We start from the raw sequence: 26,625 nt of genomic DNA on the forward strand, positions 1-26,625 counted from the left end.
TGTTAATGTTGGTCCAACCCATTAACCCATTATTTCATAACCCCCCCCCACAATAACCAAAGGTGGAATATGCACTGTTCATTGAAAATGAGCTGAAAGGGAGATGATCCTGTAACAGGGATACAGTGACTTGGAAAAGAGCTCATGAGCATCGATATATCCTTTCTGATAGAAATGGGTCATTCTCCTTCTCTCTTGTTCTTTGTGTCTTCCTCTCATCCCCCTCTCCTTTTCTCTTTATCGTCGTTGTCTAATTTGCATCGGAGGATGTCCGTAGTATCTTCCCTCGTCTCTGCCCAGTTATGAAACCAAAGTCTACTCTCATCCATTCTGGTATTAGTCTGATTACCCTTGTTTGAAAATGACATTTTTCCCAGTGGAAGTGAACGTGTTTCTAAGTGCACATTCATCCTGATTTCAGAACGGAGGGTTTCATCCTTCTAAACAGTTTTTTCTGTTATTTAGATATCAACTGAAACCAAACAAGGCACAAAAATGGGAGGTACATTTCTAAGGGTTTCAATGTAATATTCCATGTGGAAGATCATTGAGTCCGTGTTGGTAATGATGCTTAGTTTTAGCTCTAGGCAGTAGGGATCTGGTCACACACACACACACACACACACGCACACACACACACACACACACACACACACACACACACACACACACACACACACACACACACACACACACACACACACACACACACACACACACACACACACACACACAAACAATGGAAGGCAGCAGAAGAAGCCAATATAGCTAAAGAGCACCCAGGCCCTGGAGTCAAACAGTGAGGTTTGTTGCTAGGAAACCTTCTTGTCAATGCCTTGATATTCCGTCTATCTCCTCCCCATGTTGTTTCTCCGTCGATCTCTCTTTTTATTCCACTGTTTGTTTTTCCACCGTTGAAGTCAAGTCCTGACTGGCTGACTGAGGCCTGTTTGTTTACCTGTGTTTGAATGGAGCGACAGGAAGATGAGGGAATGAAGGCCTTGAGGCAATGCTTTACTCCACGCTGGGTGTTTATGTACCAAGGTATTTGGAAAAGTAGAGTTAGATTATAGACCCTGGCACTCAGTCATTTTAATTTAATTGCACCTCCAAACGTGAACTTATAAACAAGCCACCAGGAATGTAATGAAATCTAACCAGCCAGTAAAACACTATTTCCCCTGTCTGTTCATTACATACAGAAAGGCTAGCCATCTCCCTTATGGGTCAAAGCCTTTCATTTGATCAACTCTCTCTATCTCCTGCTTTCCCTACTATGGGGTGAGTGGTCCATCATATCTAAGTGTTTGCTCTAGCTAGGTGTGTTTATGATGCTGTTATGACAGAGTTAGTACACAACGTGTTTGGTGCCGGTCACATACAGTAACAAATATTAATCACATCAATCATCTTGAGTGTTGTCTTTGTGGGCTTCCGAGTAGCGCAGCGGTCTAAGGCACTGCATCTCAGTGCTAGAGGCGTCACCACAGACCCTGGTTCGATTCCAGGCTGTATCACAACCGGCCGTGATTGGGAGTCCCATAGGGCGGCGCACAATTGGCCCAGTGTCGTCGGGGTTAGGGTTTGGCGGGGGTAGCCCGTCATTGTAAATAAGAATTTGTTCTTAACTGACTTGCCTAGTTCAATAAAGGTTAAATAACAACAAAATGGTGTCAGTGTGGACAAGTACCTGCAGGGTGCTACAGTTGACACACTCAAGACTGCTTTGATTCTCAATGAGTGACCTGGTCAAATAAATAAATAAAAGTAACATCTTTAGATGGGGAAACATTGTGCTACATTTCAGCCTTGTTGTAGTAATAGACAGTTAGCCTGGTGCCAGATCTGTTTGTGCTGTTTCGTCAACTCTGGTCATTGTCATAGGAGTTGGCAGAAACAGCAGTTTTATAGTGGTGAAACAGCAACAGCATATGCCCCTGTCTACCAGCTAATCCAATGCTTTGCTCTGTAAGATGCTTACAGCTTTCAGTCAGATTCTGTATGTGTAAAAAACTGTGGGATAAAATGTCCGTTTCCCATCGAAAGCCAGTTAGCCTTAAGCTTGAACCGGGACCAAGGCCATGCTAACACTCATAGGGTGGATCCCAAATGGGACCCTATTCCCTGTGCACTACTTTTTACCAGAGCCCAATGGGCCCTATATAGGGAATAGGATGCCATTTGGGACGCATAAACTCACATTATCCCTAGACACTGATCTACGGTCAGTTTTGTGTAGTATTACCTCAAGTCAGGATTTGGGGGGGTTAAACTGGTCCTAGATCTGTGCCTAAGCCTAAAAGCAACCAGAGGCCCCAGTTAGTTCCTCTTCTGGGGATGCAGGACTTTGAAGCAACAGGCCTAGATTCTGACATATTCATTGGCTTTCACCTACCCAGTCCATAGTTCTCTCAGCTCTGCCATGTGGAGTGAACCATAGCAGAAAGGACGGAATAAAGCACAGCCGTAGTTTAGCTATCCAAGGTCCCTCTCTATAGGGAGGCCTAACCTTAGCGTGTGCCTATCGACTCACTGTAACCTTCACGCTAATAACGCTAATGAGCCTAGCGCCACGGCCGTCAGATATCTCATGTGGCTATTTAGCACTTAGCAGTTAGCGAAGAGCACTGTAGAGCTTCACTACAGGGACCTTCACTGTGAGAGGTCAGGCTAATAGCTAGCTACACACCAGTGGTGTAGTGGGGGTTATACGCAGGTATAGACTGTATACCTACTTGTTTTTTAGTGGGCATTGCGTATACTCACTTCTTAATCCCCACTGATGCGCATCAAAGTGGTGTAGTGGAGGTATACGCCGTATCAATGAATAAGGCTGATGGAACAGACCAGAATGTTTAGCTTAAAATGGTGAAAACGTATTATTTCTTCACATATTAGGCACAGCAATGTACACATGGCCGTAGGCCTACGCCGGAACGTTCCAGAACACTGTTTTAAAGTGTACAGTAGCACATGCAAGTGGTTTCATGGGCAAAGATGGAAATATCTCTTCGAAATGTAGAAAGAGGGGGATTTAAAGATGCGACAACTATCATGGTTGCTAATATGACTAGGATAATGCCTTTGGTTGCTAGGCAATGAAAGAAAGTTGAAAGAAAACAAATAGAACAGGAGAACGCATATGAGGAAGTCTTCATAAAGAATGATTGCCTCCACTTTTTTATGTTGGGATTTTGGCTATAGACTACTTTGAAGCAAGGTAAGCCATGCCTCATAATATGAAGTAAAACGTTCAGGTGTCAAACAATTAAGGAACAGGGAAAATGTAGTGATGCTACTAATGATTGGGCTTTTGGTAGTTGATAAAGCTTTCCCAAAACCTACTCTATAAATGTTAACTAGCCACAAAGTAGCCTATGCCTACCTATCAGACTGCCATCATGATTATTTGCGTCAATTCAGTGGCCATTTCTTTTGCAAACTCCATCTCATGTGCAACAGAAACACTGCTAACCAAACAACAGTGCTAGGTGCCTGCACACTTTAATTAAAGGGTAACTACACTCAAAAATCGAAATATCTTATATTTTCCCCAGCCCTCGAAAGTGGTCTCTTGATGTGTTTCAAGCATTGCTATGGACTTAGAACATACAATTTTGATGTTTTTCTGTGACTTTGAGAGCAAAAACCTGAAAAAATTGGGACAAATCTGAAACCTGTAAATTTCTGAATCAGTTGACGGCGTCATTTATCTGTTTCAATAGAGTACCACAGTAGGAGTCATAATACCCATAAAACCTAGAGGTCAAACAGGGAAATGGTTCCAATCATTTTTCCCACCATTCATTGTTCTGATAGGGGATTTTAGAAACACTTAAAATAAGGGCTGTGTTTCGTGTAGGCTTGGGTTGTCCTGACTGTGAAAGACCAATATCGGATTTTTTAGGTCAGTCAGAGTGCATGTCACTGTTTCTCATAGAATTGTTCACACAGGGTAAAATGAGATTATACCCACTTCTGCAGGCACCACTACACCGCTGCTACACACCGAGGGGAGCGCAGAATGGGATCACATTCAAATCACAATGTATCCAACGTGTACTATGTACTGTACGTGCACAGGGGACATCCAGGAAGAGGTTTTATTCACATGCCTCTGTGCGGATTAAAGGGAGGTGGTTTCTTTAACATTGCACAATATCCGCACAGGCATACTACTGTACAGTATGCCTATGTTTGAATCAGTGGCGCCTGGTGGGAGGAGCTATAGGAGGACGGCTCATTGTAATGGCTGGACCTTTTAACACATATGGAAACCACATGTTTGACTCTGTTCCATTAATTCCATTCCATCCATTACAATGAGCCTGTCCTCCTATAGCTCCTCCCACCAGCCTCCACTGGTTTAAATACTACATACAAAGTGTGAATGTAGCCTAAACACTGATTGAATTGTGTGCTTTTGAAAACAACTAATTCAATGCTAGATGAGTCCTCCCTCATTTAAGAGCTATACTAAAGACACATACCAATCCGGGAAAGGCCTATTTTGATGAGATGTATTCGGATATTGTTGGATTAGTGGGTTACTGAAGACTGCTAAATAACACAGGGGATTTACACCTAACCTGTTATGGGCAGGTATATACACAATAATGCAGGCTGTAGTTGAACAAGTTTATTTGAAAGAGAAAGAGAAAGAGAACGGGAGAAAGAGAGAGTGAGAAAGAGAAAGACTTAGGTAACATAAAGGTGTGTAACATGAACCAGGCATTGACCTCTTTATTATATTGTTATAGAACAGGAGAGAGGAGTGAAGCGGGCCACTGCTGCTGAACCTTGGGAATGAGCTTGCTTGACCAGACACCGAGTGACCTAACAGGCAGAAAGACAATGTGTTGTAGCCAAGTGGATTGTCAGGGCATCGCGCAATGTTTTACTTTCCCTTACTGTACCCTACTGTACCTTACTGTACCTTACTGTACCTTACTGTACTCTACTGTATTCTACTGTACCTTACTGTACCCTACTGTACCCTACTGTACTCTACTGTACCCTACTGTACCCTACTGTACTCTACTGTACCCTACTGTACCTTACTGTACCCTACTGTACCTTACTGTACCTTACTGTACCCTACTGTACCTTACTGTACTCTACTGTATCTTACTGTACCCTACTGTACCTTACTGTACCCTACTGTACCCTACTGTACCTTACTGTACCCTACTGTACCCTACTGAATCTCTCTGATTCTTTTGACACTATTGTGGTTGTGTGTGAGTGTGTGTATTGTATGTCTGTGATGCCAACTATGCCCTTGATCGGAGCACATCAGAGCCATGGCCTGGTTTATACAATACCCTCTGCTCCTCTCTACAGTGTGTGGGTTTATAACACACACACACACACACACACACACACACACACACACACACACACACACACACACACACACACACACACACACACACACACACACACTATAGAGAGATGGTTGATAGTGGCACTGACCTGACAGGGAGGTTAGATTTGAACTAGCTAAAATGTACTCCCACGTTCAAATTCTTTTAACACCGATCAAACACTGTTCTAAAAGAGCTAACTACTACTCTGATAATAAGATTCTATCCTGAAGCGAGTGAACTAAACAGTTACCATTATGACTTGAGCTATCAGGTGATGTCATTAAATTGTGTGGTCAATTGTGATGTAGGTAAGCAAACGTCCTGTAGCTGGAGTTATATGGTTGGAATTGGCATGTTCCCTGAAGCAGCATCTTCAGTTAACATCTAGGTTACATCTAGGTACACACACACACACACACACACACACACACACACACACACACACACACACACACACACACACACACACACACACACACACACACACACACACACACACACACACACACACACACACACACACACACATACAGGAGCACTTGTCTCTCATGGAAATCTATTCAAATAGCAGATTAGAAGTTGTTGTCCGGGTCTAGTGGTGCATTATGAAAAACAGGGAGAGAAGTAGTGATAGATTATGGTGTCAGGTTGTTGGATATCTTCCACCTTCCACGTGGTGTTGGTGTGTGTGTGTATTTGTGTGCGTCTTTGAGTGAAGAGGGTATGAGAGTACAGACAAGGAGAGAAAGGTCCTAGCTGTGTGTGTGTGTGTGTGTGTGTGTGTGTGTGTGTGTGTGTGTGTGTGTGTGCGTGCTCTAACTCAGTACTGTGCCTCATTACTTGGCTCTCTGCAGCTCAAACAGAGATTGATAGTGACAGCAGCGCCTCTGTGAATGGACAGATGCACAAGGGCACGTCTCTCCCTATCTCCTTCCTTCTAACTCTCTCCATCTTTCTATCCCTCGCTCCCTCTTTCCTTTACCACTCCTCCTCCTTCCCTGTGGTTCTCAGTGCTGTAGAGCAGTGTAGAGAGGAAGTGTTTGTTGACACTGCTGTCCCCAAGGGGCCTGTCATGTAAGCAGACTCTCCATCACCTCAACCACCTCCATCCACAGCTTGTGTGAGTGTGTGGCGTTGTGTAGACTATCCAAACAACATGGGAATTCTCCCCCACACAATCTACCAACCTTTTCCCCTCTCTCTACCTCTCTCCATTCTCTCCTCTCTACTCTTCTCCATCCATCCCTAAAACCCTGAATCCCCCTTTCTTTCTTTCTTTCTTTCTTTCTTTCTTTCTTTCTTTCTTTCTTTCTTTCTTTCTTTCTTTCTTTCTTTCTTTCTTTCTTTCTTTCTGTGCTTGTGCTCCTCTCTCTTGTCCAGAGGCGATCGGCAGCACATACAGTATTCTCTTCTTTGCCTTCTGTATGCACTGTCTTCTCCTATAAAATGTCCCTCCCTCCCTCTCCTCAAGCCTCCCCTGTAAGCTGTATACAATGAATGTTCTAAAAGGAAAAACCTGTTTGGGTTCCATGTAGAATCCCCGTTGGAAAGGGTTCTACCTGGAACCAAAAAGGGTTTACTCGAAGGGTTCTCCTATGGGGACAGCCAAAGAACTCTTTAAGGTTCTAGATAGCACCTTTTTTTCTAAGAGTGTATAGCCACAGTCCCCCGTTGAAACCTGATTCAGACTGCACCTTTGCACCTCTGTCTCCAGCTTCTACCTTGTCTAGGTCTGGGGCAGCGCAGACGGTACGGCCCATCCATAAGAGTTAGCAGGAAGTGGACAGCTGCTGACGGACTGTAATTGTAGGTTGCCCTCCCCTCCTCTCCTCTCACTCCTCTCTTCTCTCCCTTGTCCTTCGGTCAGCACTGTCTGTGTCTGCATTTGTAGGCTGCGTGTGTGTTAGAGAGTTGCTGTGCGTCTGTCTGTGTATGTGCGTGTATGTGTATCCTATAATCAGAATTGTCTGTGTCTGTATCCCGAGGCAGGCTGTGTCCTCCAGAGTAGAAGCTGCTCAGCCATTCCTTTGACTTACAGGCCATGGTACGGCACACAGTTACTGTTTAAGAAGTTGTTCTATAATGCTGCTTATGTAACTGGGTGTGGCTGTGTGTTTGACCTTATCAGCCCTGCAAGGTTCACATGTAGTTTTATGTCTCTGTGTTATGGCTGTCATTCCAGGTCAGGTCCCACCTCTCTCTGTAATGAGCCCTCAGGGAATGTGTGAATGTGTGAATGTGTGTGTGTGTGTGTGTGTGTGTGAGGGCCAGAGGAGCTATGGTGATGGAACTGTAGAAGGGTAAATCATCAGGACATATACTGTATCTATCTATCTGGGTCTTTAGGGTTCAACGTTCAGATCCTTACAGAAATGGAACGGCTCGCTTAGCCTCGCAAGCAATGCAAGCGTCTGTCTGTCTGTCTGTCTGTCTGTCTGTCTGTCTGTCTGTCTGTCTGTCTGTCTCGCTCTGTCCCCCTCTCAGACCTAGATGTATTTACATGAGACAGACAGCTCTATGCTACTGTTATATTGTCGTTTGTTACAGTTCCATTGCACAGTCCGTAGTTCGGTATAATTCAGTAGGCTTTGTCTGCAGCTTTGGTCAGCAAAGTTTTTCTGTTACTGTATCACTGCTATCCAGCCTGGTTTGCTGAGTCAACACTCCTGGCTTTTTCATTATGCACGGGTTGTATTTGTGGGTGTAGCGTTCAACTATTTCAATCTATTTTGAGCATATTTGTCCAACATAGAGAGCTATTTACCAAGCATACAGAATCTGCCTGTATGTCATCGTCAGTTGTGTCTTCTTTCCAACTCTGTTTCATCTCTCCTGTTCATCTCAGACTCATCTCTCCTGTGTATGGCTTGTGTGGGGCTGCAACTCAGTCATCAGAACCGTATGGGCCTCTTAGAGTCAGACCAGATCAGGTTACTATAGAGACCCTGGCCAGGTCAGGTTACTATAGCGACCCTGTGAACAGACGGAGAGTGGAGCAGAGGGTTGCGGAACAATACTGCACTGTTTGCCTGCCCCACTGGCCCCTGTGTGTGTCCGTGTGTCCGTGTGTGTGTTTTCCCTTCTCCCACTAGCCTCTCTACTCTAACTCCACCTACAAGGTAATTGAAATCATTCCTGGGTCTGCCTCGCAGCTACCTTGCAGCTGTGTGTGTTGACGTAGGGGTGTGTGTGTGTGTGTGTGTGTGTGTGTGTGTGTGTGTGTGTGTGTGTGTGTGTGTGTGTGTGTGTGTGTGTGTGTGTGTGTGTGTGTGTGTGTGTGTGTGTGAGAGAGAGATAGAGAGTGTGTTTCCAGGGTCAGGCCCCTGTCCTCCCTCCCCCTCACTGTAATTGAAATCATTCCTTAGTGAGTCCCAATCAGGGAGCTCAAAGCCTTCTTTATTGTGCAGCTCTAAGGGGAGCACTATGAAGAGAGAGTAGGGGTGTACAGTAACCCTATGTTACAGTCTCATAAAATGTGTGTGTGTATGTGCGTATGCGTGCATGCGGCTGTGTATGTGTCTAGAGGTAGAGTAGGACTGTGTTTTTACTAGTGTATAATGGAAGGAGTAGAGGGGGAGGCGAGGCGAGCTAATTTGATAGTAATGGATTCCATAACTGAAGGTCTGCCTGTAAGGTTTTGTCACTGGTTACCCCCCCCCCCCCCCCCCCCCCCCCCCGGCCTCCTATTCATTAACTATACACTCATGAAGCATTCCTTCCGTCTCAACTAGTCTGTGGAGACTTCACCTCACAAAGTTGACTTTCTACAGGTCATAGACGGCTGGACATTACCAGTGTGCATAGATCTGGGAACAGACAGCATTACAGGCTTGTGTGTCTGCACGTGCCATCGTGAAATCAAGAGAAGAGTAAGATCGCAGGGTTATCCCTTGTGACTGAAAACAGGGTCAGCTGGCAACGGTGGGCTTTTTCTGTCAACGTCCTCATGCTTTTTTCTGTACTGCCCATGCTCCTTCCAAACCTCTGTACGAGTGTGTGTGTGTGTGTGTGTGTGTGGTGTGTGTGGTATACTCACAGAGTAAAGATATTCCCTGGGTAATCCTCTTCATGTCCCATCTCTCCCATGAAAATGAATTTCTACTATTCTCTCCTTCTCTCCTGCTGTAATCCCTAGTCTGATAATGGCTGAGGTGTTTATGTGTAGCTGAGAGGATACGGCTCTGTCTCACAGGTTATACAATACAACCGTGTGGGAGAATAGGAGTAATGGGATTAAAGATGCCGGCAGGGGGAATATGACAGTCCATTGTGAGGATGCATCATGGCTACTCTGTATGAGTCTCACTGATTGTCTATGCAATACTATGACGTGCGATAGATGCCTGGCGCTTCTATCGCAATAGAATCAGAATGATTGGAATGGCCGTGGTTCTAGATTGGAACGGAACTCAGGAATCTATTCTCTGGACAAAAGTAGTGCACTACGTTGGGAATAGGGTGCGGTTTGGGATGCAGATTAGTGACTACCATCTAGTCCTTAGGCCCTTTTGCCGGCCAGCCTGTCTGCCTGCCTGGTGGAGTAATCGGCTTGGGAGCCGGCTGCAGGGTACAGGACAGGACAGGTCAGCTGACCACTGTGGTTAGATTAGAGAGGTCACAAGGAAGGCAAAGAGGCTTACTGTAGCCACAGGAGCCTTGCCTGCCGCTCCCTCTCTTTCTTCTCTCTGTTTCTCTCTGTGATTCTTTCTCTCTCTCTGTTTCTCTCTCTTCCTCTGTCTCTCTCTCTCTTTGTTTCCTTCCCAGTGTTTTTCTCTCATTCTCTCACTGCCTGTGCCTGTCTCCTCAGTTTTCCCTTTCACTCTCTGTGTTTCTCCTTTCTGCCTTTTCATCTAACTGTCTGTCTCTCAGCTATTTATCTGTCTCTCTCTACCTCCCTCCCTCTCTGCCTCTCTCCCTCGCTCTTCCTCCTTCCCTGCCCCTCTCTCCCTCGCTCTTCCTCCTTCCTGTGGTTTTTACTATGAAAACACCATTACGTCATTCACTGGCGGATGAGTCAAGTTAATCACTACTGTATCTGTCTGTCTGTGCCTCTGGTCCTTACAGCTGAGACAGAGACAAACAGCCAGTCTAATGGCCAGTAATGACTGGGCTCTGTCATTGGTTTTATGTATCATATACTGACACCTGGTGGTGGAGTAGATACAAGTTGCCACAAACAGACGTTGTGTCCCAAATGACAACGCTATTCCTTTTATAGTGCACTTTTGACCGGGACCCATAGGGCTCTGGTCAAAAGTAGTGAACTCCAGTGCCTTCAGAAAGTATTCACACTCTGACTTTTTCCAAATGTTGTTGTCTTACAGCCTGAATTTAAAATAGATTTCATTTAGATTTTTTTTTCACTGCCTACACACAATACCATATAATGTCAAAGTGGAACTTCTTAGAAATTATACTGAACATAAATATAAACGCAACATGTAAAGTGCTGGTCCCATGTTTCATGAGCTGAAATAAAAGATCCCATACATTTACCAAATGCACAAAAAGCTTATTTCTCTCAAATTTTGTGCATGAATTTGTTTACATCCCTGTTAGTGAGCATTTCTCCTTTGCCAAGATAATCCATCCACCTGACAGCTGTGGCATATTAAGAAGCTGATTAAACAGCATGATCATTACACAGGTGCACCTTGTGCTGGGGACAAAAATGTGCAGCATGCAAAAAAATGGCATGCTGACTGCAGGAATGTCCAGCAGAGAATGTAATGTTCATTTCTCTACCATAAGCCGCCTCCAACATCGTTTTAGAGAATTTGGCAGTACGTCCAACCGTCCTCACAAACGCAGACCACGTGTAACCACACCAGCCCAGGACCTCCATATCTGGCTTCTTCACCTGCAGGATGGTCTGAGACCAGACACCCAGATAGCTGACGAAACTGAGGAGTATTTCTGTCTGTAATAAAGCCCTTTTGTGGGGAAATCCCATTCTGATTGGCTAGGTCTGGCACTCCAGTGGGTGGGCCTGGCTCCCAAGTGGGTGGGCCTGTTCCCTCCCAGGCCCACACATGGCTGCGCCCCTGACCAGTCATGTGAAATCCGTAGATTAGGGCCTAATTAATTGATTTATATTGACTGATTTTCTTATATGATCTGTAACTCAGTAAAATCATTGAAACTGTTGCATTTATATTTTTGTTCAGTATAATAAACAATTTAAGTTGAAATGTATTGAGTCAATAAGTATTCAACCCCTTTATTATGGCAAGCCTAAGTTCAGAAGTCAAAATGTGCTTAACAAGTCACATTGAAACATGGACTAACTCTGTGTGCAATAATAGTGTTTAACATGATTTTTGAATGACTACCTCTTCTCTGTACCCCACACATACAATTATCTGTAAGGTCCCTCAGTCGAGCAGTGCATTTTAAACACAGATTCAACCACAAAGTCCAGGGAGGTTTTCCAATGCCTCACAAAGAAGGGCACCTATTGGCAGATAGGTAAAAATAGACATTAAAAATCCCTTTGAGCATGGTGAAGTTATTAATTACACTGGATGGTGTACCAATACGCTCAGTCACTACAAAGATACAGTTGTCCTTCTTAACTCAGTTGCTGGAGAGGAAAGAAACCGCTCAGGGATTTCACCATGAGATCAATGGTTTAATGGCTCTAATAGGACAAAACTGAGGATGGATCAACAACATTTTTGTTACTCCACAATACTAACCTAATTGAGTGAAAAGAAGGAAGCCTGTACAGAATAAAAAATATTCCAAAACATGCATGCTGTTTGCAACAAGGCACTAAAATAATACAGAAAAAAATGTGGCAAAGCAATTCACTTTTTGTCCTCAATACAAAGTGTTTTGGACAAATCCAATGCAATGCATTTCTGGGAACCACTCTTCATATTTTCAAGCATATTGGTGGCTGCATCATGTTGTGGGTAGGTTCGTTAAGGACTGGATAAAAAGAAACGGAATGGAGCAGGCAAAATCCTAGAGGAAAACCTGGTTCTGTCTGCTTTCCATCAAACATTGGGAGATGAATTCACCTTTCAGCAGGACAATAACCTAAGACACAAGGCCAAATCTACACTGGAGTTGCTTACCAAGAAGACGGTTAATGTTGGCCTGGTTACAGTTTTGACTAAATCTACTTGAAAATATATGGCAAGACCTGAAAATGGTTGACTAGCAATAATCAACACCCAACTTGACAGAGCTTGAAGAATTTGGAAAATAATAATGGGCAAATGTTGCACAATCCAGGTGTGGAAAGCTTTTAGAGACTTACCCAGAAAGACTCACAGACTCAGGGGTGCGAATACTTATGTAAATGAGATATTTCGGAATATTTTCTGAAGGCACTGGGGTGCCATTTATGGACGCAAACCCTATCCAGCAAAAGCTTAAAATGGGTTGTTGCGATTTACTAGTCATAAACTCAGTGGTTAGAGGGTAGAGGAGATCAACTCTAGCTCTTGTCACAACCCTCACATCTGTACGTCTACCAGCTACACCATTAGACACCTTGGCATTGGTTCCACTGTCTAGCCCTCCATATATCTGTGTCTCTCCCTTTCTCTCTCTCTCTGTCTGTTATCCATCATTCTTCCCCCCGCTTTCCCCCTGTCTCATTCCTTCAGAGGGAGTTATGGAGGAACAGAGAAGAGAAGGATAGAGTAGAGAATGATCCCTTCTCGCTAAGTTTCAGTCATCAGTCATCACTATGGTCAACACACACCCACACCCACACCCACACCCACACACACACACACACACACACACACACACACACACACACACACACACACACACACACACACACACACACACACACACACACACACACACACACACTTCCCCCTCTGCTGCCCCCCCCCCCCTCTTATTAGGGAAACTACTGAGATGGATGACAGAGCAGTGTGTGTGTGTGTGTGTGTGTGTGTGAGCGTACATGTAGGGGGCCTAACAACTGCTGCCATTGCAGATTGTCTCCATTTAAATCATGAAAACCACTGGGTTTTTGTGCCACCAACATAATCCTAGTGCTTTATCTGATGGATTGGATTGAAATCTCTGTAAAGGAGCTGTGCAATCCAGTATTGATTGTTGGGAATCGGCAGTTTACAGGAAATGAAAGAGAGACATTTTAGGATTACTGGAGTTTTAGGCACAACATAATCCCCATGGGAGAGCGAACAATGGAGCACTGGACTAGTGGAGGGTTAAGGCTGAGAGGACTGCTGAGCATCACACAAACATGCCAATCAGAGGGACCCAGAGACCACCAGACAATACATTAAACACAGGCCAATGGATATTTACAGACACTGGAGTGAAACTGTGGGCCCGCTTGTGTTTTGGTCTAATAAACGATGTATGGGTTGGTGAGAGGAGTAGGAATGTGTCAAGGTTTCAGACATGTGGTTCAGATTTGACACTGGGCATGTGCCAAATGGCACCCTATTCCCTATATATATATATATATATATATATATGGAGCCTGTTCAAAAGTAGTGCACTAACAGTATATCGGGAAGAGGGTGCTATTTGGGACACTGACTGACATTCTTCTACATGATGTTTTCTCTTCCTCTTTGTCTTCCAGATCCATCTTCAAACTACACGAGACAACTGGAGACCAAGGTCAGCATCCTGGAGGATGACAACAAGCAGCTGCTATCACAGGTAAAACACTGCAGCTGTTTTATCACCGCGGTGAAAAGGATCAGCACTCTGTTGATACTTCTCTCTCTTCGCCCTGTCTCTCTCTCTTACTTTCTCCCCCTCTCACTTTCTCCAACCCAAGCTCCCTCGTGGGAGAGACAGAGGAAGCAGCGGAGACGAGAGTGTATTTTTCAACGTATAAATAGAGAATGTGAGAGATGAAAGAGAGCGAATAGCGAAAGCTAAATATTGCAGCGTAAACGAGTACACAGGGGAGATGGGGAGGAGAGAGAGAGAGCGCTTCTACCTGCTGGGATGATAGGGTTAATTGAATAATTCAGTATCACAGGGAAAGTGGTCTTCAATAATGGATTGGGTTAAAATAATGGGAGGGCAGGAGAAATCACACATGGACTGAATGTTTCATGGCTTCTCATTGTCATTCTGTCTGCCGTCTGATTTCACACGAAAGGAATCGGTGAAGAGCAACAACACACACACACACACACACAGACAAACCGATTCTCAGTATCTCTACCCTCTACTGGGAGATCCTAGGACACACACACACACACACACACACACACACACACACACACACACACACACACACACACACATGAATGGACACATACACACTAGAGTAGAAGGGAGTGCAGAGTTAGTGCAGAGTTTTACTAACATTGTAACAACCAGAGAGAGCATCATTATGGCATTAGCTAGAAGTGTAGGCTGTGTCCCAAATGCCACCTAATTGGCCCTGGCCAATAGTGCACTTAATAGAGAATAGGGTGTCATTTGGGATTCAGTTATGAGTGTCCTGTTGATGTAGACATATCCCCATATATACAGCTCTGTGATTACAAGGGGGGCGGTACTGTAATCCCACTGAGCCAATCCCAAATGAGCTGTAAGCACACAACACCAATCAGAACAAGAGACTGAGAGTGAGAGCAAGAGACTGAGAGAGAAGGTCTATGCAGTGACACAAACACACTCCAAAAAAAGGGATTACACAGGGCTTTTGTGCTGCTCCAACGGCCCCAACGAAGACACACCCCAAAGATGACACGCCCCAAAGATGACACGCCCCAAAGACGACACCCTCTGTGTTGGGCTGACAACATGTTGATCTCTTATTCTGCACTCCACACAGACAACATAGAACACTGAAAAATAACACTCAGGGAAGTATCCCTCAGGGAAGCAGGTAGCACAGACCAGTCAGGGAGTCGAACCACAGGGAGTGTGTGCACGTGTGTGTTTTTTTTCGAGCTGAACTGAAGTGTTGCTGTTATAGCGTCAGATAAATGCAAGATAACACTGAACAGATACCCATGTCTGAATCAAATGAAACATTCTATGCCTGGTTTGCTTTCCTTACGTGGCCCAGAGGGTAAAACAGACAGTGTGGAATCTAGATCAACCAAACGTTATTGTAAGTGCATTTAAAATCCCAACACATTTCAAATGAAAACAATGAAATGAAAGAAGTCAAAGCAAACCAGAAGCAATGAAAGAGATGAGTAAAAGGAAAACCGAATGCAAAGGATGTCTTCAAAGAGTAAAATCACTGGTTAAAAGACACACGGTTTAGAGTGAGCTCATCACAATGACCTCACACACGTACATAGAAAGAGGCCATACCCCTCCAAAGCCTGCTATACAGTTATTTATCTACTCAAATCTGTCTTGTCTCTGTTGTATTACCTTGTCCAATGAGACAGACACAGATATGGGACATATGTAAAGGCAGGAGGGAATGTTCATTGACTTTTTGGTCCCATCTAATGTCCCAGTGACCTAAGGCAGAGGGATGCCATTTACTGTATGCCAGATAAGAGGATTCAAAACATTGGCTGGCCATTTTCACTGATATATAGGGTATAAATGAACTGAGCTGTCTGAACTCACAACTGCTGTCTTACAAGGTGGCCTTAAATGGCCCGTTGACAATCCTGAGCATCAATCCTCTCAACTACTATGCTTGTGCTTCTTTCTCTTGTCCAGAGGAGATCGGCAGCACATATTCTGTTCTTTGCCTTCTGTGTGCACTTTTCCTCTAAATGTTCTCTCTCTCTCTCTCTCGCTCTCTGTCTCTCTCTCGCTCTCTGTCTCTGTCTCTGTCTCTCTCTCTCTGTCTCTCTCTCGCTCTGTCTGTCTCTCAGCAGGCAAACAGTGGTGATCTGAACAGTCTGAGGAAGGGTCTGTCTCTCTACCACTCTGAGTCTCAGCTCTCCTCTCTCACACAGTACCAGCAGGACGCCGTGCAGAATGTACGTATAGTGTGCTAAACCACTCCTGGTGTGTGTGTGTGTGTGTGTGTGTGTGTGTGTGTGTGTGTGTGTGTGTGTGTGTGTGTGTGTGTGTGTGTGTGTGTGTGTGTGTGTGTGTGTGTGTGCAGGGATCTGAAGTGTGACCAATTTGGTCGCTTATGCAACAAAATATTCTGCTGGCGACCTGCAGTTTTAATTTGGGATAACCAGTGCAGCTAGAAAAAAAATCCCCCAGATATTTTTTGTCGTAATGATTAGTCTTTGCTTTACCGCAGCCTCCCAGTGTCATGGAGTCCTCTCTCCCTCCACGACTGCTTGCTTCCAATTCCCGGGCCACACACACCAAGCCCCGCCCGCTGTCACTCAAGCAGGCAGCACACAGCTAGGAACCACGTTGTTTATTCTCTCAGCATGCTGTCAATTCATGCAATTCAACTCGACAACGTTCTGTATACTTCTGGCCCTTCTTTGGACACTGTGTTAACTAACCTCCAGACGAGCTTCAATGCCATACAACTCTCCTTCCGTGGCAAGTAAGACTAAATGCATGCTCTTCAATCGATCACTGCCCGCCCCCAGCATCACTACTCTGGGCGGTTCTGACTTAGAATATGTGGACAACTACAAATACCTAGGTGTCTGGTTAGACTGCAAACTCTCCTTCCAGACTCACATTAAGCATCTCCAATCCAAAATTAAATCTAGAATCGGCTTCCTATTTCGCAACAAAGCATCCTTCACTCATGCTGGCAAACGTACCCTCGTAAAACTGACCATCCTACCAATCCTCGACTTCGGCGATGTCATCTATAAAATAGCCTCCAACACTCTACTCAGCAAATTGGAAGCAGTCTATCACAGTGCCATCCGTTTTGTCACCAAAGCCCCATATACTACCCACCACTGCAACCTGTATGCTCTCGTTGGCTGGCCCTCGCTTCATATTCGTCGCCAAACCCACTGGCTCCAGGTCATCTATAAGTCTTTGCTAGATAAAGCCCCGCCTTATCTCAGCTCACTGGTCACCATAGCAGCACCCACCCGTAGCACGCGCTCCAGCAGGTATATCTCACTGGTCATCCCCAAAGCCAATTCCTCCTTTGGCCGCCTTTCCTTACAGTTCTCTGCTGCCAATGACTGGAACGAACTGCAAAAATCACTGAAGATGGAGACTCGTATCTCCCTCACTAACTTTAAGCACCAGCTGTCAGAGCAGCTCACAGATCACTGCACCTGTACATAGCCTATCTGTAAACAGCCCATCCAACTACCTCATCCCCATTCTGTATTTATTTATTTATCTTGCTCCTTTGCACCCCAGTATCTCTACTTGCACATTCATCTTCTGCACATCTACCATTCCAGTGTTTAATTGCTATATTGTAATTACTTCGCCACCATGGCCCATTTATTGCCTTAACTCCCTTATCTTACCTCATTTGCACTCACTGTATATAGACTTTTTTTCTTTTTTTTCTACTGTATTATTGACTGTATGTTTGTTTATTCCATGTGTAACTCTGTGTTGTTGTATGTGTCGAACTGCTGTGCTTTATCTTGGCCAGGTCGCAGTTGTAAATGAGAACTTATTCTCAACTAGCCTACCTGGTTAAATATAGGTGAAATATATATATTTTTTAAATGCACTCAACACATACACTACATGAGCAAAAGTATGTGGACACCTGCTCATTGAACATCTCATTCCAAAATCATGGGCATTAATATGGAGTTGGTCCCCCTTTGCTGCCATAACAGCCTCCACTCTTCTGGGAAGTCTTTCCACTAGATGTTGGAACTTTGCTGCGGTGACTTGCTTCCATTCAGCCACAAGACCATTGGTGAGGTTGGGCACTGATGTTGGGCGATTAGTCTTGGTTCGCAGTCAGCAATCCAATTCATCCCAAAGGTGTTCGATGGGGTTGATGTCAGGGCTCTGTGCAGGCCAGTCAAGTTCTTCCACACCGATCTCAACAAACCATTTCTGTATGGACCTCGCTTTGTGCATGGGGGCATTGTCATGCTGAAACAGGAAAGGCCCTTCCCCAAACTGTTGCCACAAAGTTGCAAGCACAGAATCGTCTAGAATGTCATTGTATGCTGTAGCATTAAGATTTCCCTTCACTGGAACTAAGGGGATTAGCCCGAACCATGAATAACAGCCTCAGACCATTATTCATCATCCACCAAACTTTACAGTTGGCACTATGCATTTGGGCAGGTAGCGTTCTCCTAGCATGCGCCAAACCTTTTCGTCCATCGGACTGTCAGATGGTGAAGAGTAATTCATCACTCCAGAGAACGCGTTTCCACTGCTCCAGAGTCCAATAATGATGAGTTTTACACCACTCCAGCCGACGCTTGGCATAGCGCATGGTAATCTTAGGCTTGTGTGTGGTTGCTCCGCCATGGAAACCCATTTTATGAAGCTGCCCATGAACAGTTATTGTGCTGACGTTACTTCTAGAGGCAGTTTAGAACTCGGTAGTGAGTGTTACACGCTACGCACTACAGCAGTCGGTGGTCCCGTTCTGTGAGCTTGTGTAGCCTACCACTCGCGGCTGTGCCGTTGTTGCTCCTAGACGTTTCCACTTCACAATAACAGCACTTACAGTTGACCGGGGCAGCTCTAGCAGGGAAGAAATTTGACGAACTGACTTGTTGGAAAGTTATAATGGTGCCACGTTGAAAGTCACTGAGCTGTGTGCATGGCTGTGTGCTCGATTTTATTTATTTATTTTTAAATATATATATTTTTTACCCCAATTTCGTGGTATCCAATTGGCAGTTACAGTCTTGTCCCATCACTGCAACTCCCGTAAGGACTCAGGAGACACGAAGGTCAAGTCCGTGCGTCCTCCGAAACACAAACCAGCCAAGCCGCACTGCTTCTTGACACAATGCCCACTTGACCTGGAAGCCAGCTGCTCCAATGTGTCAGAGGAAACACGTACACCTGGTGACTGTGTCAGCGTGCATTGCGCACAGGCCTGCCACAGGAGTCGGCAGGGACAAGAACATCCCTGCCGGCCAGACCCTCCCCTAACCTGGTTCGACGCAGGGCCAATTGTACGCCGCCCTATGGGTCTCCCTGTCGCGGCCGGCTGGACAAGAACCAGGATCTCTAGTGGCACAGCTAGCACTGCGATGCAGTGCCTTAGACCACTGCGCCACTCGGGAGATGTGCTCGATTTTATACATCTGTCAGCAATGGGTGTAGCTGAAATAGCCGAATCCACTAATTTCAAGGGATGTCCACATACTTTTGTTTATATAGTGTATCTTCTTCCAAAACAAGAACGAAGCTGCTTTCCACATTGCTTCTAAATATCAATCCAGTTATTTTTCTTTATTATACTATTCGTTTGTGTATCTTGATCTCTGCAAAATGCGAGTTAGTTAGTCCAAGGAAGCTGGCATGTTTCAAACATTATGCTAATGCTATTCGCTAACTAGCTAAATGTTAGTGGTGTAGATCAGCACGTTGTTTGTGCAACTTACTACAATTTTTACCTAAATGTAACATCTGTTCAAACGTCACCACGGTCCCCTGGGAAACACTTATCAACACTTTTGTTCCTACCCTGTCATACCTCCTACCTACAAACAACACCAACCATAGAATTAGAATAATCATTCCAACAGTTCACCAACGTGATTTTATCTATATTGCAAGTCAAATCGCAATATTTGGTTGAAAAAAGTCACAATTCTATTTTTTGACGATACTGTGCAGCCCGACTAACTTTACCTGTATATGTCAACACTTGGGTGGTTGAGGGGCAGCTCTCGGAGCTGTGGGGGGATCTTGGAGGGTTGTTGTCCTGGCGGTTGGGAGCTTGGGCCGGTGGCTGATGGGTCGCTGGTTCGGGTCCCCATTTTGACTTGGTGGGAGATCTTTCGACGTACACTTGAGCGGAGTGCTTGACCCTGGTTGCTCCTGTGGGTCGCTCTGGATGGGAGTCTGTTAGATGACTGAATGTAATGTAAATGTTCAATGGCTTCACTACAGGTAGATTGTATGTTTTAATATTCAATTTAAAAAAACACTTGGTGGCACGGAAAGGAAAGGAAAAGTGATATATTTTTCATGAGATGTTCTTCAAAAGTAATTAGGATTCATATAGGCCCAATGCAGACTATATCTGAATCAATGAAAAAATATTTCTGGTGCTCTTAGATTTTATGTGGTGCTCCTAACTTTTGTAAGTTTGGAGCATCAGTGCTACCAATGAGCTGGTCTGAGGCTGACCTCAGTATCACTTGACAGACCTGCTTTGAACTGGACTTTCACACACGTCAGTTTCAAACCCTCTCCAGCTCCTCCACATGTAACAATGTATCATCACACTTTCCAGTATTGAATGTCAGCCCCCAGTAATATGCACCTTTACTCCAGCCCTGCCTCTTCCATATTCCACCCTGAGTCTAAGAGTTAAGAGACAATAACCTCAGGTCTTTAATGTAAACAGAACTCAGACTTTACCCAATAACCCTGAGTACTAAAGTAGACCTTACAACAACAATACCTCATGTTGACCCTAACTTCCACCCCTCTCACACTGTTTATTGTCTTTGATTCTCTAACCCAGCCTTGAGCTGGAGACTGAGAATCTCTCTCTCTCTCTCTCTCTCTCTCTCTCTCTCTCTCTCTCTCTCTCTCTCTCTCTCTCTCTCTCTCTCTCTCTCTCTCTCTCTCTTAGTTTTCACCAGCCCTCTCTGTCTCAAATCCAGTCTTTCTTCCATTCCACTCAAGCTCTCTCTTGTTCCTTATTGCCACCTACCTCCCTCCCCATCTCTCTCTCGCTCTCTCTTCTACAGCCCTGAGACTTCACCTGTCTCTCTATTGGTTCCGTGTTTAACCAGAGGAAATCACCCCCCCCCCCCCCCCCCCTTCTCCCCCACCTGGCCCTGCTCTTGACAGTGGAGAGAAACATTTCAGGTTTAAAGCAATTTTTCTGCAGTTGTAGACATTTTGCCACAGGGCGTAGAAAAAATGTCTCAATGTTATTTAAAAAATCATGAAATTCTGCTCATTTCGCCATGGGGAAGATATACTGTATATATATTTTTGCAGTTTTAAAGCTAATTTCCTGTAATTCTACCCATTTTGCCATGGGGTGAAGATAACAGGAAGTTGGGACCCCACATTTTTCTGTAAAAAAACCTAGCAGCCTGGATATCTAAGCGACCGCTTATGTCGCTTTATGCCTGGAGCCAGTCCTGGACATCCCTTATGCCTTGAGCCAGCCCTGGACATCCCTTATGCCTGGAGCCAGCCCTGGACATCCCTTATGCCTTGAGCCAGCCCTGGACATCCCTTATGCCTTGAGCCAGCCCTGGACATCCCTTATGCCTTGAGCCAGCCCTGGACATCCCTTATGCCTTGAGCCAGCCCTGGACATCCCTTATGCCTTGAGCCAGCCCTGGACATCCCTTATGCCTTGAGCCAGCCCTGGACATCCCTTATGCCTTGAGCCAGCCCTGGACATCCCTTATGCCTTGAGCCAGCCCTGGACATCCCTTATGCCTTGAGCCAGCCCTGGACATCCCTTATGCCTTGAGCCAGCCCTGGACATCCCTTATGCCTTGAGCCAGCCCTGGACATCCCTTATGCCTTGAGCCAGCCCTGGACATCCCTTATGCCTTGAGCCAGCCCTGGACATCCCTTATGCCTTGAGCCAGCCCTGGACATCCCTTTGAGACCACTAATTAAATTAGCATCAATCCTTTCAGAAGGGCAAAGACTCCCACTGTTCTTTCCCTCTCTTTTATCCTGAAATGTTCATCCCCCTTTCCAGCTCTCACCTTGGCATGGAGAGGAGAACAGGGGGAGGGAGAGGAGAAGAGGGTAGGGAGAGTGCATATGAGATTGGGAAGGAGTAGAGAGATGTGAGGAAGGAAGGAAAAGAGTCTAAAGTAGAGAGGTGGGGAGAGAGTATAGAGAGAGAAAGAGAGGAGAGAGAGAGAGAATAGAGAGAATAAGGAGAGAGAGGAGAAGAAAAAGAGGAGAGTCTTGTTTAGCTAATCAGTATTCTGATTGGTCGTGATAAAAGACATCTAGAGTCGTCATGGTAACCACTAACCACTCAGGTACTCTTCATCCACATGAAGGAGAAAACAATTAAGAGTGTGTGGCTTGGGCTACAGCCTGTGTGTGTGTGTGTGTGTGTGTGTGTGTGTGTGTGTGTGTGTGTGGGGGGGGGGGGGGGGGGGGGGGGGGGGGGGTGTTCTGGAGTGAGAGACATACATACTCTAGACTCCTATCCTGATTAGCATGACTTTGAACTCTCACTTCAAACAAACAGGAGGTGATGCCTTGAATAATGCATCATCTCTCTCTCTCTCTCTCTCTCTCTCTCTCTCTCTCTCTCTCTCTCTCTCTCTCTCTCTCTCTCTCTCTCTCTCTCTCTCTCTCTCTCTCTCTCTCTCTCTCTCTCATTTAACCAGGTAAGTTGACGGAAAACACATTTTAATTTACAGCAACAACCTGGAGAATAGTTACAGGGTGGAGGAGAGGGGATGACTGAGCCAATTGGAAGCTGGGGATGATTAGGTGGCCATGTGTCACGACTTCCGCAGAAGTTGGTACCTCTCCTTGTTCGGGCGACGTTCGCCGGTCAACGTCACCGGCCTTCTAGCCATCGCCGATCCACTTTTCATTTTCCATTTGTTTTGTCCTTGTCTTACACACCTGGTTTCAATCCCCCAATTACTTGTTCATTATTTAACCCTCTGTTCCCCCATGGTTGTTTGTGAGTGATTGTTTGTTTATTGTATTGCGGTCCGTTATTGTGGCCTTGGATTTAGTATTAAAGTATTAAATACTTTGTTCTAGAGTCCTGCATCGGGTCGATATTCACGGTTCCCTGCAGTTGATCTGCAAAAAAATCCGTTGGTGGGTGGAATGAATACATTATTTCAACCGGTGGAATGAATACATTATTTCAACCGGTGGGGCGGCTCGTAGTTCAGAACAATTATATTGCGGATCGGAAGCATTTTAAATCAAAATAATGTATTTTTTACAAACTCAGGAGCTTGTTGTGTTGAATTGTGTTGTGATCATCAGCTGCTAACAAGGCAGCAGCTACTCTTCCTGGAGTCCAAACACATTAAAGCAGTGTTAAGGCAGTACATCATATACATATATCATATATCATATATATATCATATGTACATCATATAACAGTGTTACACCAATACACATATCTACAATACAAAATGCATAATAGCATCATACGATAATATTACAATGTGCGTGTATGTAGAGTGCGTGTGCTAGCGTGTGTGTGCGTATGCGTGAGTGTGTGCCTGGGTGTGTGTGTCTCTTCACAGTCCGCGTTGTACCATAAGGTGTAGTTTTATCATTTTTAAAAATCAGATTTAACTGCTTGCATGAGATACTTGATGTGGAATAGAGTTCCATGTAGTTATGGCTCTGTGTTGTACTGTCCATTTCCCAGAGTCTGTTCTGGACATAGGGACTGTGAAGAGACCCCCGGTGGCATGTCTTGTGGGTTATGCATGTGTGTCTGAGCTGTGTGCTACTAGTTTAAACAGACAGCTCGGTGCTTTCAGCATGTTAATGCATCTAACAAATACAAGTAGTGATACAGTCAATCTCTGCTCTACTTTGATCCAGGAGAGGTTGACATGTTATTGATGTTAGCTCTCAGAGTACATCTAAGGGCCAGCCGTGCTGATTTCTTGCCTATGTCTCTCTTTGTGGCCCTTGACCATACCATACATTCACCAAATGTAAATCAAAACTAGACGTTGAAATTGTAGAGGGGTCACCCCCACCCCCTACATCCCCATACATCCGCCTCACGAAAAAATTTGCCCAGCGATCGTGATCCCACCTCTGTAGCACTGACTGAGGCAAAGTCACGACTTTGTCACATAACAAAAGAGCAATCAATCTAGTTGCCAGTCACGACTTTCTCACATAACAAGAGAGCCATCAATCAAATGTCAACGTCAATCAAAGTTGTTTCTGACGCAGAAGCAGTGATTCTCTATCTTGTAAAAATTGTTGGTTGAAAATGTGTGTCCTTTAGAGCCTCTCTTTATGCTTTCTTTCAGACTTTCTTATCATCTTTGCTCAGGCTACGTCCTGAATGGCACTCTATTCCCTTCATCAGTGTTTCCCAACCCTGGTGGTCCTCCATTACCCCCAACAGTAAACATTTGTATTGTAACCTTGGACAAGCACACCTGAATCAACTTGTCAACTAATCATCAAGCCCTCAATGAGCTGAATGAGGTGTGTTTGTTCAGGGCTACAACAAAAATGTGTTCTGTTGGGGTTACTGGAGGACCAGGGTTGGGAAACACTACCCTACATGGTGCACTACTTTTGACCAGAGTCATATGGGCCCTGGTGAAAGTAGTGCACTATACAGGGAATAGGGTGCCATTTGAGACGCACATAAGTATGGTGTGTCTGTGTTAGTGTTCTCTGAGTATTGATACTGGGTATTGATACCAACTCTGTAATGTTAGACTGGCAGCCCGATCAGGTTCACTTCCCTCCTCTTCCATAATGCCTCTACAGCAGGTGCCTACACCATTGACTCTGGGCCTGTTGTTATTGCACTGTCAGCTTTATGTGTGTGTGTGTGTCACTCACACTCCGGTCACACTCTTCTTTTTCATGCTGTCTCTCTCTCTCTCTCTCTCTCTCTCTACCCCTATATCCCTTTATCCCTCTCTCTCTCTGCTCAGGGGCACCGGTGTTGGAATGCTGGTTGGGATAGTTGAGGATTTAACGCTAGAGTGGTGCTCAAAAGGCTGTGACTGAGCAAAGCTGGGATAGAACCAGAGATAGGGATAACTAAGTGCTTGGACAGTGAGAGCTGGGAATGAATAGGATAGAGCTGGGATAGATAGGGCCCCTGCTCCTCTCTCTCAACGACCTCTTTTTGCATTAGATGTGACCCAGAGATGGAGAGACACAGGGGAGTAGAGAGTTTGACCAGGGTCAGGGAAGACCAGGGGAGATGAGAGTTGTAATGAGCTGATTAAACCAGGGATTTACCCTCCTTTAGGGGTCTGGGTCGGTGAACTATAGTACCCCAGAGAGAGAGAGAAGCTCTCATTTCTGAAAATGCTCACATTTCTGAAAATTATGTATATGTGTGTGACCACTCTGACCATCTCTCCTTTCCTCTCTCCAGGGCTCCGGTAGGACCCCTAGTGGTGAGCCATCCCCCCCAGCAGACTACCTCCCTGTGGGCCAGAAGCCCGAGGCTGTGGTCCATGCCATGAAGGTGTTCGAGGTCCATGAGAATCTAGAGAAGAAGATCCCAGAAGACTACGACAAGGACCTCAGTGAAAAGGAGAAGGCCATCGTCAGGGAGATGTGTAACGTAAGGAACTCTCTCCTCCCTCGCACACAACCTTTCTCACCCCCCCTCTCTTTTACTCTTTCTCTCTCTCCCTCACTCGTTTCCTTTCTTCTCTCTTCCTCTCTCCCTCTCCTATCCCAACAGCTAATAATGAGAGCTAGATGAAGATACGAGGGGACTGTCGAGTTGCAGCTTTCTCTCTCTCTCTCTCTCTCTCTCTCTCTCTCTCTCTCTCTCTCTCTCTCTCTCTCTCTCTCTCTCTCTCTCTCTCTCTCTCTCTCTCTCTCTCTCTCTCTCCTCCCCATTGCTGTTTGTTTGCCTGTCAGAATCACAAGCATGCCATCTCTTTGACGGAGGGCAGTGTTTCAATTATTGCACAATTGCCCTCCCTTCTTCCCTCCCTCTCACCTCTCCTCCCCCTCTCACCCCCTGGCTTCCCCCTGCTTTAATTGGAGGCTCCCATAAAGGAGGCGTAGTATTAGCGGCGCACTTGTCTGCACCATTAAAATAACTTCACTGGGAGAAACAATGGAAGCTCCTGTTGAGGCCTTTTAAGCATCCGAGCTCTATTCTCCGTGCTATATACACCTCCCAGGCCCAGGATAGGACAGGATAGGATCGGAAAGGCTAGGAGGATAGGACTATGGGATAGAAGCTACAGGCCCCTCCCCATTCTCTCATCTCAACATCACATCCTCCGTCCACCCCCACAGATGTAGGCTCAGAATGGCATCCTATTTCCTTTATAGTGCACTGGTTTTGACTAGAGCCAATAGGGTTAGTGTACTATAAAAGGAATAGGGTATCATTTGGGCCACAACCATACAGCCTGAGACAGTGGAGTGGGGTACTCTGGGACCCGTGGGATGACACTTTTCTTGCAGGGACGACCCCAGGCCCTTCTAGTCTTTCAGCACTAAGCGATGCCTGTTGGTTTTTCCAGACAGAGCTCTGTACATGGAAGAGACACAGAGAACATGGAGG

At 45.4% G+C, this 26,625-nt stretch overlaps 1 protein-coding gene across 2 annotated transcripts in view; it reads left to right on the plus strand.

Annotated features, from left to right (window-relative positions):
* The window catches only part of ccdc85ca (coiled-coil domain containing 85C, a), a 51,994-nt gene that overhangs the window by 19,961 nt on the left and 5,408 nt on the right, over nt 1-26,625 (plus strand). The window contains exons 2-4 of one of the 2 annotated variants that reach the window (XM_055863948.1): nt 13,954-14,033; nt 16,184-16,288; nt 25,471-25,662. In XM_055863948.1, the coding sequence (XP_055719923.1) occupies nt 13,954-14,033; nt 16,184-16,288; nt 25,471-25,662 (377 nt within the window). Of the gene's footprint in view, nt 1-13,953; nt 14,034-16,180; nt 16,289-25,470; nt 25,663-26,625 lie in introns of both variants that reach the window. The other variant, XM_055863947.1, reaches the window with a different exon arrangement.

The sequence above is a fragment of the Salvelinus fontinalis genome, chromosome 15, assembly GCF_029448725.1.
Source record: "Salvelinus fontinalis isolate EN_2023a chromosome 15, ASM2944872v1, whole genome shotgun sequence".
Classification (NCBI taxonomy): domain Eukaryota; kingdom Metazoa; phylum Chordata; class Actinopteri; order Salmoniformes; family Salmonidae; genus Salvelinus; species Salvelinus fontinalis.